This window comes from Rana temporaria, chromosome 5, assembly GCF_905171775.1.
Source record: "Rana temporaria chromosome 5, aRanTem1.1, whole genome shotgun sequence".
Lineage (NCBI taxonomy): Eukaryota > Metazoa > Chordata > Amphibia > Anura > Ranidae > Rana > Rana temporaria.
The window spans coordinates 331,695,421-331,708,185 of NC_053493.1; the positions used below are offsets into that span (position 1 = coordinate 331,695,421).

Sequence of the window (12,765 nt, forward strand, 5' to 3'; positions counted from 1 at the left end):
TGGATATGGGGAATGGGCAGTAGTATCACCTTTATGTACCTAAAATCAATACTCAACAGCAGTTTTGTTTTGTTTTCTTGGTCACATCGTTGCTTCAGTTTTTAACCTGGGGTAAAAAAAAAAGTCTTGTATATAGCTTGAGCCTAGGATTCAGGGTCCTTCACAGGTACAAAGGAACATATTTAAATGAATGCAGGTATTTTTAGGCACTAAATTATACCTTTACTTTCCTATTACTGTCCACTTTTTGGACATGACAAGCTCACTTTATTAATAGTTCAATAAGAAAAAGTTTCAAGAAATTATCAGACCTTTAAAATCAACATGGGAGAGAGCAATCATTTTCAACAAGAACCTGACTTCCCGACCAGTATTCCCATAGAAGAAAAATTAATTATCATTATCTTAACTCCACTATAGGCTGATGGACAAATTTTATAACTGCCAAATTATTCTTTGTTCTTTTTTTACAGATGTAGTTTTTTTTCGTAACATGTGACAATGTACCAACATGTGGTGCAGTGTGCCGAGTTGGCAAAAATGTACACATGTTAGTTTTAGGTCCTCAGAGAGCCCAATAAACTGAATAAGCTGCATTAAAGCAATGAATGTTAATGCATCACATTGGACCAGACAGGTCTGGATGGGCCCTAGTCCTATTTTAGGTTAGAGATACTCTAAGATGTGTGCGAAAAACTTATATGAGCCTGAAAAGTCTCCTTTGTGCCCTACTCTGCTTTAGTTTCTGTCACTGTAGCTCAAATGCTTTCAAAGCTTACCCAAGCTCCATCAACTGCTAGTCCAATGTGCCCTCAGTAGTCAGTAAGTGTATGCTCATAGGATAAGGGAATTGTAATTGGCAGGGTTTGCTCCCAGACAGCACTTTTAAGCTTCATGCTCACAGGTAGTTTGCCCAGCTCTCCTAAATATGCTTTTCTTCCTGGCAGCAGTGCTTTGGCAGAAAATGTTTTGACTTGGGTAAACGTGTCTAGACGCGTTTAGGCAGTCAAGCACTTGGGTGTTGACCAGTATAATAATTTATTCTGAACACAGAAATTAATTGACGCGCCTAGCATTAAAGAGCACTTAACCACTTTAAGACCACACCACGCAAATCTACTGCATCAGGGCAGCCTTCATGAACTAAATCATGTTCGACGCAGGCAACCCACTTCTGCTATGATTGGACACAGCGGGAGCAAATCAGATGATCGTTCCGAGTAGAGGCAGACCGGTGACCTGCCTATGTAAACAAGGCAGATCACCTTTCTGCCAGAGGGAAAAATTGAGATCTTGTGTTTCTCTAAACAGAAACACAGATCTCCATTTTTCCCCATTCAAAACACTCCACCCACAGTTATAAAGCCCTTAACCCTTTGATCGCCCCTGATGGTAACCCATTCCCTGCCAGTGTCAGTACAGTGACCGTGCATTTTGTTTGAGCACTCACTGATCACTGCAATAATGTCACTGGTCCCCAAAAAGTGTTAGCTAGGTGTTTGATTTGTCCGCAGCAATGTCATAGTCCCAGGAAAAAAATAAATCACAGATTACTAGGAAGGAAAAAAAACTTTCCCGCAAACCAATCAATACGCACTTATTGAGATTTTTTTTATCAAAAATATGTAGCAGAATACATATTGACCTAAACTGATGAGGAAATTCGATTTTTTTTACTAGGTATGTTTTGTAGCTGAAAGTAAAAAAAATTTTCCCCCAAAAAAAAGCCAGAGGCCTCTAAAAGCAACATTTGTAACACTTAGTGTGGATGAGGCCCTTTGCTCCTAAGACCCCTTTCACACTGAGCCTCATCTGCAATCCCAATGTGAAAGCCCAAATGCTTTCAGAGCCCTTCAACCCTGCCAGTGCCTGAACAATGCTGGTAAAGCACCGCTAAGACCCCTTTCACACTGGGGCATTTTTCAGGCGCTTTAGCGTTTAAAAAAAAAAAAAACGCTTCAATGGGAAGGGGCGCTTTAGGAGCGGTGTATTCACCGCTGCTAAAGTACTGCAAAGAAGCTGCTTGCAGGACTTTTTTTTGACACCCTGCCATCACAGTGCCTTAGTGTGAAAGCACTCGGGCTTTCAAATTGGGATTGCAGACAAGGCTTCTTTCAGGTGCTTTACGGGGGGCTTTTTTTTTTTTTTTTAACGCCAAGACCCCTTTCACACTAAGGGTTTTTCAGGCGCTTTAGTGTGAAAGCACTCACGCCTTTACACTGGGATTGCAGCTGCAGCATCTTTCAGGCACTTTTTTAAACGCTAAAGCGCCTGAAAAAACGCCCCAGTGTGAAAGAGGTGTTAATTTTTTTTCTGCCGCCAGGAGGAAAAGCATTAAGAAATGCATGACATGTGGCTACTGAAAGAATTGATGCCCAAGCACTTTGTGCGTTTCAAGCGTTTTTGTCTGCCAAAACACTTCTGCTCCTGGATGGGCTGGCAGTGTTTTGTTTTTCCCGTCTCTAAATGCCCATGCGAGTATGGAGGGGCATTTTTAGCACTCAAAGTGCTTGAGGCCTAAATTGGAGCAAATGCTCACTTAAAAACTCAAAAGACCTTTGAATGTTTTCTATATATTGAGACAACAAAACATATTCTGAAAAATGGAAACAAATGAACCAACTAAACTTAAGCAAAACATTTTTTGACTTGCAATCATATCAGAGCTGTTCAAATGCTTCGCTTCCACAGGATTGCAAATTTGTAGTTAAGAATTATTTATTTTTACAACAAATCCAAGGATGTTAAAAAAAAAAAAAAAAAACCCCAACACAAAAAACAAAAAACAGTGGATACTGGAATAAATGCAGTAATATCCATATTTATTAAGAATTTACAACCACCTTCAGCCATCTCCTCATTCCATTTAAACTGCAGTTTAGATACAAGGTTCCAGGGCGCATCTGAAATTCTCTTCATTTCAAGATGGAAACTCAAAATAGAGGTACAATTTATAGCTGGCACAATAGAGGACTTAACCCAATTTAACTTGCAATTATACTTTGTTAATGCACAAATATACATAACTCCAACCATTTTATTTTACATTTCAGATACAATTTTTTGTTTTTTATTTCCATGTCCCCGTTGGAAAGATTTTCTGTGACATTTGAAATAAGGAGGAAAGGTCAACTTGACAGGAAGTCACAGACAGCAAGTTCTAATACTTTCCAGTGTGTGTGAGTGAGATATATATATATATATATATCCCCCATTTCCCATTCGTTTATTTTTATTTTTTCCCCTTTTATTTGGATTACCCAGCACTTCCTGTTTCACTACAGATGGGCTTTTAAATGCATTTATTTATTTTTTTAGCCATTCCTGAAACTAGCCTTATATTCATCCATTTTAAGATTGATATTAGTGGATAAAATGTTGGCCTTTGGTTACTGAGCATACTATAAAAATTCTCATGTTGCCTACTTCCCATGAAAATGGTCATTCCAACATACACCACCGTTTTACATGCAAAAGGATCTTAAATAATCAAACATTATAAAATAAAAAAAAGGAAAACATACTTTTCCATAAACCACGCTATATATCAAAGGGCGACACACCTTTCAATATAAAACCTGCATCATGACCTTTCATAACGAATCTATGCAAAATGATGTGTGGTCCACTAGAGCAAGACACAAAAAAAAAACTTGGAAACAATCAACCACTGGTGGTTTAGACAGCTAAAAATAACACTTCAACCTTTTATATTACAAGTATCTGGAATATAAAAACACCAATATAGAAATCAAAGAAAAAAAGGGGCATTGAGGTCTTAAAAAAGGGCACCATGGTACATAGCAATCACCTGGAATTTGCAAAGAATCCTTTTTTGCTTTTAAATAGTGGTTAACAATTGTTACATCATCACATCAAATCAACCCGGCCAGCTATTTTTAGTGGTGCTTTTATTAGGTTTTAGAAGAATTTAGATCTGAATATCTTTTTCATGGTTTCTAAGAGCTGAGATGTGTAGTTTACTGTATAGCAACACATTTATCAGGGTGTCTGTCCCTGGAAGGGCTGCAAATATGTAGATTAACTAGCTTTTTGTAAGATTCCACATAATTTGCCATCTGTGCCTACTCTGATTTCAGTTCACTATGTCTTGTAACTGTATCCAGAACCACCAATGATTGCATCACAGTGGCCGATAAACAAAAGGAAGGAGAGCCGCTATTGGTTAACAAAATATGAGCTTTTTTTCCCCCCATTCTTGTAAATTCTTTAGTCAGACCTGCACAGTTATGCATAGTAAGCTGCAAACAGTGCTTAGTGGAAGACCCTCTGTATTTCATATTCAGATAAACTGTAATATAAGGGTAATGGAAAACAGTTCGTGGATGGCGGCGAGGTGAACCTGGTCTGTCAGTTTTCACCAAGGGTAGTAGACCCAAAAGTGCAAGGTGCTAGACTTCACAATGCCAGATACGTGATGTGGAAATCAAGACTCTGTCCCACTCCACTTTGAGTTACCCTTCAAACATTGCATTGCTTTTACTAGTTAATACAAATTCACATTTTAATGAACAATAAATATATTTACTTGTTTTCCATAACACAAGCTCTTATATTTAGTAGAATATTAATATGATTTTGTAACCTTTACAAAAATTCAGACAGTACCAGCAGATCTCTGTCTCAAAAGGAATGAAAATGTCATTACAGCCCACAAATCTTTTAGTCTTGAGTCTACAAACCCATATCCTCTCTATAGTGTCAAAGGCATTTGTTTGGATGGTTTTTAGTGACAAATTAAAACAATGAGTTTGTGCATCTGGTGACAAAGAAAAAAAAAAAAGTCACAAAAAAAAAAAAAAGGAAAAGAAAAAAAAATTAAAATAATAAGGCAAGAACAAGAATTGTTTGTAAAAGGCATTCATGCACTGCTAATGTCTAATGAGAATAAAGGTCCTGAGTACCGAGGTGGACAGAGAACTCCTGTGAAGTAGACATACCAGTGACCTTAAGGCTGAAATCAAGACATTAACAAGTGTTCACTATCACAATCATTTGGCTTTTAACATGACAGTGTAATAGCAAAGGGTGGACCCATTAATAACGTGAGGCAACAGGCAATAAAATGAAGCAGCATATTCTACAACCTTTGTCCGTAATGCTGATTTACGAGCTTGTTACTGTACATGTAAAACACAGTATAGTTTGCGTCATTTTAAAACTTTATGCAGATTATTTTATTGCAAAATTGCACTTCACTGGGGTGATTGAAATATCTCTTTGAATTCTGTTGCAGTCTTTAGTCCCTAAGCCCATGTCACCAGTAGAAGGATCTGGATAAAAAGTTTGCCGCAGTGCTGAGCCAATTGCTTCCACCGTCCTGATGTGCCCCAACACGAGACACAGCCTTGTCCTGTTCCTTCATCGGGCTCTCATCCTCGGGTAGGTAGTCTGGTAAATCTGTGTTCTGCTCCACATCCACTGGTGTATCTTGAAATGGAACCAGCAGCTTCAAACAGATACAAGGAGAGTCAGTATGGTTACATGAAAGTGGAATGCCAGACATTTTTTTTTTCAACTTTGGGATTGAATAGGGAAGCATTAGAGCCTCAGTCAGGTTTTTATTGTTGTCTGTGTTCAACCTTGTGAGACACACAATAGAATGAAAAGCTGGCCATAGATGGTTGTTGTTTTTTTTGTTCAACCAGTGGGTCAAACGGAAATAAAAAATTAACCCAATTTCCCCCATCCATACATTCATAGTAAATGGGGGAATCCTCCCCACAGGGTCTTTGTATTCTAATAGCAGGGAGACTTCCATGCTGTCAGATTGTATAGATCAGCAATGCAGGCTATAACTTGCAGTGCTGATCCAAAGTAAATTTTCCAGCAGGGCAGATGTACAGAAGTCGATCAGAAGATTGATCTCTGTACAACTACAGTGCCCATACATGGCTCAAAATAGTGCCAGCTATAGTCTGTTGCGCTGATCCAAAGGAAATGCATCAGCAAGGCAGTTGTACAGAAGTTTATCAGTAGATCGACTTTCGTACAACCACAGTGCCCATACATGGATCAAAGCGTTGTCAGCCCATGCTGAACCAGCTGAATTTCAATCCATCCATGGGCAGCTTTAGTGGACATCTCTCCAACTAGGAGAAATTCCATTCTGCTCCGTTCACATTTTTCAGGTGCACTTTATGTGCAGGATGGGCCATCTGTCTGGAGTGTGATCCACTGATGTGACCTCAATTAAGACTTTAATATAGCCACAGGTTTTTGGAAGTCTACACCAGGGGTAAGCAACCTGGGGCCCTCCAGCTGATGTGGAACTACATTCTCCATGAGACATTGCAAGGCTGGCAGTCACAATTACTCCCAGAGGCATGATGGGACTTGTAGTTCTGCAAACAGCTGGGAGGGCCCCAGGTTGCCTACCCCTGGTCTACACCAACAAAAAATAAAAAAAGGCTTTGGTAGCTGTCTAGCGGAGAATATACATTGGTTTCCTTTCACACCTGAAAAACCTCTAGATTACTCCAAAAAAAACTCCATGAAAGGGTAGATGTGGTAACTATGCTAGATTCACATCATTACATTTTTGCTTAATTTTTTTTTTTTTTTTTTTTTTTTTATTAGAACACAATAGAATTACAAACATTAAAACTTGCATCATAATGCAACTCAATGCATCATGACACATATAAGATATCATATTTCATTTGTAGGACTAGGAGAACAGAGGTAGGTCTAGACATAGAATTGGCACAATCCCAATATTTGTAGGTGCAAGGTAATCTCCCAAAAAATCCCACCCAAAAAAAGTTATGCCCTGCACAATGACAAGTTTGAGAAACATCACACAATTCAAAAAAGAAAGCTGGACCATAGGCAAAAAGACTAATGTATGTGGCTGTCATTATTTGACCACTATTGAGTATGTAAGAAACGTGCTATAAAACACCAGAATATTTATACAGCTTTTTCCCACTGTGCAACACATATCCGGTGGAAGGTAAATTGGGCTTTAATGCCCAGCTGCCACACATAAAGCATCTATGGCAGTCTGAGGTTGCGTCCAGAGAGCGTACACCATTTACTGCTCTTGGTTACAGCTTCTAATTGGGAGCCAGCAGGACAAAATTTAAAACATGTGACCACTGTGAAAGCCAATCACATGACAGAAGCAACACATCCGCCTGGGCATTATAGCCCACTTAAAGCGGAGCTGCACCCAAAACTTCCGCTCATCCGATTCCTCCCCCCCCCCTCCGGTGCCACTACGAGCACCTTTTCAGGGGGGGAGGGGGGACAGGATACCTGTCTTTGAAAGGTATTCTTTCCCACTTTCAGGAGCCTCAGCTGCGGGTATTGACGTCACGGCTGGGGCTCCCACCTCCCTTAACGTGCTAGTAGGAGAGAGGAGCAGGCCTCAAGTATGCACAGTAGGGTTCACGGCGTGAAGCCGAAAGGCTACACTGCCAGGTACCCTTACCTGTAATGGCGGCGGCAGCACCTGACAGCTGATGTAAACAAGCTGCGGTGCCGACATCACTGGACTCCAGGACAGGCAAGTTTCCCATTATTAAAAGCCAGCAGCTGCAGCATGTGTAGCTGCTGTTTGTTTGTTTTGGGCGGACCTCTGCTTTAATGAGCTGCATGAAGGGGTAATATGTTCGTAGAGAATGCACATTCAGGCAGTAATATATTAACTTTCATTGGACTCATATCCTACCTCTTCTCCAGACTCGGCTTTTACTACTTGCTGTGCTGTCATCACTTTGGTAGATGCTATTGCTGTGGCCAAAGCCTAGAGCAAAGTAAAAGCACAACAACATTTACAAAGCGAAAATAAAAGACGCTGTACTACATTACATAGAATACATATCTGTACATGCTGTAGGAATGCGCCAAACTACAGTAAAAATGACTTAATTTTTTTTCAAATAGTATTCAAAGTAATCCCACAGAACTGTATAAAAAACATTATAGTGTACTCAAACCAAAGAGCAAATATTTTATATAGTGCAGCTTTCCAGTCCTATGTAGTGGCGACGGCATTCGTTTCTACTCCGATTTCCTGGCATTTGTTTTTTTATTTTCGATTATCTGCTAATCCTGGCAGTTACATACTTTCTGTACTAGGATGACAACAATCACCCACTGTACTGCATCTACAGGGGGACAGCATTGTCATCCTCAGGTAGAAGCGTGTTCAGACTACAGGACAACTCTCTCCTCCTTTTCTCCATAACAGAATAGGGAGGTGCTTTGTATCCTACAGAGATATTCTTTACTTTTGTTCCCAGCCAACAGTCAGAGAGCATAAGCAGTGATCAGCTAATTTCTGGAAGGATGAACATATTTTTGAATTTATCCAACAGATATAACAAAACACTTTTAATGATAAATTTAGCTGACTTAGAGGGAACAAATAGGAAAGCCAAACAATTTCTCTTATCAGTTTAAAGGGATAAGTTCACCTTTGGTAAAATGTTACATGATCCATTCAATTTTAGGGTGGAACATGTAACATGTTCCCAATGTTGCAGTCGCTGCCCCCACCCCCTCCCTGTGGCAGCAGTATGGGTAAAAGTGGCTCTGTTTGAAAAATAGCCTGGCTGTGCGGGGCTCCGCCCACACAGCCGCATTATTCAGACACACAGCTCCATGTGTCTGAATCAATCACAAGCCCCGACATCCTTAGTGGCCGTCGACTTGTAGTTTTTTACTGAACTACCATGGCTCTGTGGTAGTTCCTTGAGTCTTCCTGTCAGGTAGTATCGGCTTACCTGTACAGAACGTATTAGTAAGCCGATACACTGACACTGCGCAGGAGACCTGCATGGCATCAGTGATCTGCTGATTGCTGGTGCAATGCTTTCCAGGCTCCTGCAACAAAAAATATCAAATGCACAATTTATTGATTTTAAAAAGTGAACTTATCCTTTAACTTATAAGTTACTAGTTTGTTTAAAAAAAAAAAAAAAAAAAAAAAAAAATCTGATCCTGCTCCACACTGTGGTGTAGTAATAGCCATTCCCACAGTTGAGCAGTGCACCTTATTTACCTTTATACTGTATGTGTTGATCTGGCTACTCTTAGGACCAGTTCACACCACATGTAGTGCTTTTTTCTGCATCAAAAAGCATGGAAAGTAGGTTATATAGGTTCCAATGGCATATTTCACACCAACACAGTGCATTTCAGTTTCAGGGAAAAAAAAAGTACAACATGCTGCTTTTTTTCTGCACAGAAAACTATACTGGAATGTAGAAAAGAAAGCACCGGACCCCTGGACAATGGGAGAAAAAATAAAAAAAACACAACAAAACAACCTGGGAAAATGTAAGGAAAAAAAGGCATCTAGAAGGCTTCCATGTTAAAAAAAAAACGCATGCAGAAAAGCATCCAGAGGACATTTTTTTGTGGTATGAACTGGCTCTTAGAGGCACTACCCTGTTTTTTTTTTTATCTTGTCTACAGATTCACATGGGTGAAGCCGCCTGATGAAGTAGGGCTGGCCATACACTGTTTAAATCTTGGCAGGTTTAGCAGGAACCAGACGAAATTCAAACAGTTAATGGGCAGGCTGCATGTACCAAGTTGATCAATCGCGGTATTCTCCCAGCGGAGACAGCTTCTTCAGTCCTCCCCCGTGTCCAGGAGAACACAATGGTCTGGCAGGAGGGACTCCCGCATCAACACTGTCTGCGTTAATGGGGGAATCGAGCCAATTTCTTTCCTGCAACCGGAATTCACTCCGGGTATGTCCGGTCAAAGAGTTCTTCAATTATATAGACATTTGCAATTTTTTTTGACCTATCTGATGGTATTTGCCCTGCACTGGCACCTCCGAGCTCTATTGCATTAGTAAGATGGTTACGCATACACATATTTAAAGCGGAGTTCCACTCGTTTTAAGTTTATTAAAAACCAGCAGCTACAAAAAGTGTAGCTGCTGACTTTTAATACACACACTCACCTGTCCCGCGGTCCAGCGATGCGGCCGCCCGAAGCCTTGCTCCTCTCCCTCTCCGCAGCGTCAGCATTGCAAGTGTGGGCACCCGGCTGTGACAGATTGCGGCTTCACAGCTTGGTGCGCACTGTGCTGTGCCTTCTCAGAGGCCGGGCAATCTTCTGGGACCTGTGACGTGTCACAGAAGATTACAGGGAGGAGGAGAAGGAGAAGTCGCCTAGCCAGCAGGAGTGGAAGCGGGAGCTGAGTGCCTATCAAAACTAGAAACCCGCTCCCCCCCCCCAAAAAAAATTACATGCCAAATGTGGCATGCAAGGGGGCGAGGAGTACCTAAAGCGGAAAGTTCCACTTTTGGGTGGAACTCATTTTTTGTGGAAAAAATGTGTTCTTGAACAAACTATTTTAAAATTTAAAGCGATGTACTGTGCCTCCTATAAAACACACTTAGAAAAACAATATTTATTACTACATAGTGATTTTAGGTTGTCACTTACCTCAGCTTTTAAATCTGACCGAATTCGAACCACACATCTTTGAACTGCCATTTGAAATGTAAAACTAATCACGCCTTTGATTTTTAACAGGGCATCTTCACAAAGACTCCTTCGAGACTGGGGAGAAAAAAAAAAAAGGTGCAAGTCTGAAATGAAAAGTAAATTCCTATATAAAGCTCATCACTTTAAGTACATCTAAAGCCAAAATGATTGGAATGCGGTGAGGAGTTAGAATCCTGTGAGATTTTTATTGTTATTTGTGGCCCCACTGGTGAGGTGCACCCTATTTGTCCTTGTTACCATTTAGAAAGCGATGGGAAATCCAAAATTTGGAGTTTTCTCCAGAACAGCAGTAGTGGGGAAATACGAAATAGGGACAATTTTTTTGTAATGTTTGCCAACAACAATCTCTAAAGCCTCACACACACACGATCGGACAAATCTGTGGATTTTGGTCCGAAGGGGTGTTGGCCGTGAACTTGTTCTGCATACACACGGCAGAACATTTTCAGCCAACATACACCAAACCACCCTAGCTCTTTACCGGCACCCTTTGGGCAACTTTTGTTATTACTGTCTGATGTTTAGCATTGGTTCAGAGAATGCGTGTTTGTACTTTGGATTTCAGTCCGACCGATGTGTGTACACACAATCGGATAAACCAAGGGGAACCCATGTTTTGTTGGACAATTTGAGAGCATGCACAGCCAACATTTGTTGTCGGAAATTCCGACAATTGTCCGATGGAGCATACCGACGGTCGGATTATCCCAGATATCACGTCCATCGGACAATTGTTGTCGGAATATCCAATCGTGTGTACGGGCCTTTGGATGTTTACTTTTAATTACAATTTCAAATTTACTCTTCAAAATAAAGGCAGCTGGAAACCCCCAGCTGTGGCAACCAACAATTATACAAACCTTGGCACAATTTTTTCTTTTAACAAGGACCAATTTGCAATTGCAACTCAATTATAAACTTCAGAATTGCAGACATTAACAGATCTGCTGAAACGGTAACTGCACCGTTGTTTGTTTTCAATACAGTTACTGCCCCAACAGCAAAGCTGTTAAGTCAAAGAAATCTATGCTTGGTTAAACAGAGGACAACCTTGGCATGTATTCACTACTGGTGGTGACTAAAAAAGGTACAATGCTTACATGTTAAATTAATAAATCCAAGCGGATAAAATGAACTGTAAATCATAAAACATTGCTGAAAAGCCAGGAGTTGTTTGCTCCATATGATTAGAAAAGCATTTCCCCTTGGTTAAGCTTTGATTGACTGAAGTGCTCATTGCTAAGCAGTTAGCGTTTAGTTCTGTTTATCAGACACCTTGCATGCATGCTGACGGAACGCATCAAAGCAGATGTTGCAACCCTTCAGCAAATCGGCACATCACGAGCTTTGTGCACGCCACTCACTCTTGTTACTTTGAAGCCAGACAATCCACTTTCTTTTAAAAGCACACCAACCATGAACATTTTCCTTGCTTCATTATGTCTAATGCTGAGGAATGTATTAAGTGAATACAATCTTAGATTAAACCACCGCATACGGTGGCAAGAAGAAGTATGGGAACCCCCTGGAATTAACTTGTTTTCCGCTGTAATTTGCCATTAAATGTGATCTGATCCTCATCGAATGCCCAGTACACACAAGCCGGCTATCAGGCAAAATCAATTCAATTTTCGGCCCGTGTGTACAGCTACCTGTCCTACCAAAGCTGATCTCCCAAACGACTGGCATCCAATCAGCGCTCGCAGAAATAGCTGCAAGTGCTGGTCAATGTGTTTTGGGGGCGCCCTGTCAGAACACAATAGCACAGTGGGGGAGACTGCTCTACCAACATTGCTTGTGTTAGTTTCAGTCCACTGAGTTGCAAAAAACAAACTTATATAGCGTACCAGGCTTAAAGGGGTTGTAAAGGATAATTTTATATTTCTTTTTTAAATAAACAAACATGTCATACTTACCTCCACTGTGTAGCTCGTTTTGTACAGAGAAGCCCTGAACCTGGTCTTCTGGGGTCCCTTGGCAGCTGTCTCGGCTCCCCCCAGCAAGAACTAACACCCTTCATGGGAGCCCTCTCCCATGGGGGTTAGTTCTTGCGGGCGCACTCCCGTGATACAGTGAGCGGCTATAGCCGCCGGCTGTATCACTTGGCCCCACCCCCCACGTCATTAGATGTGACTGACAGCAGCACGAGCCAATGGCTGCGCTGCTATCAATCCATCCACTCTAGCCAATCAACGGTCAGACTGAGTGGAGAAGAGGACGTCGGGGGTGAGCGCAGCAGGTGAATGGGCTCAGGTAAGTAAAATGTGT

The 12,765-nt window shown here is 41.0% G+C and overlaps 1 protein-coding gene across 4 annotated transcripts in view; it reads right to left on the reverse strand.

Moving 5' to 3' along the window:
• Window positions 1–2,801: 2,801 nt before the first annotated feature.
• ARMC1 (armadillo repeat containing 1) overlaps window positions 2,802–12,765 on the reverse strand; it is a 49,208-nt gene continuing 39,244 nt past the window's right edge. For all 4 annotated transcript variants that reach the window (XM_040354301.1, XM_040354303.1, XM_040354304.1 and 1 more), the window contains exons 5-7: window positions 10,435–10,551; window positions 7,697–7,771; window positions 2,802–5,470 (exon numbers count right to left, since the gene is read on the reverse strand). In XM_040354301.1, the coding sequence (XP_040210235.1) occupies window positions 5,279–5,470; window positions 7,697–7,771; window positions 10,435–10,551 (384 nt within the window). In that variant the 3' untranslated portion in view covers window positions 2,802–5,278. The remainder of the gene's footprint in view (window positions 5,471–7,696; window positions 7,772–10,434; window positions 10,552–12,765) is intronic.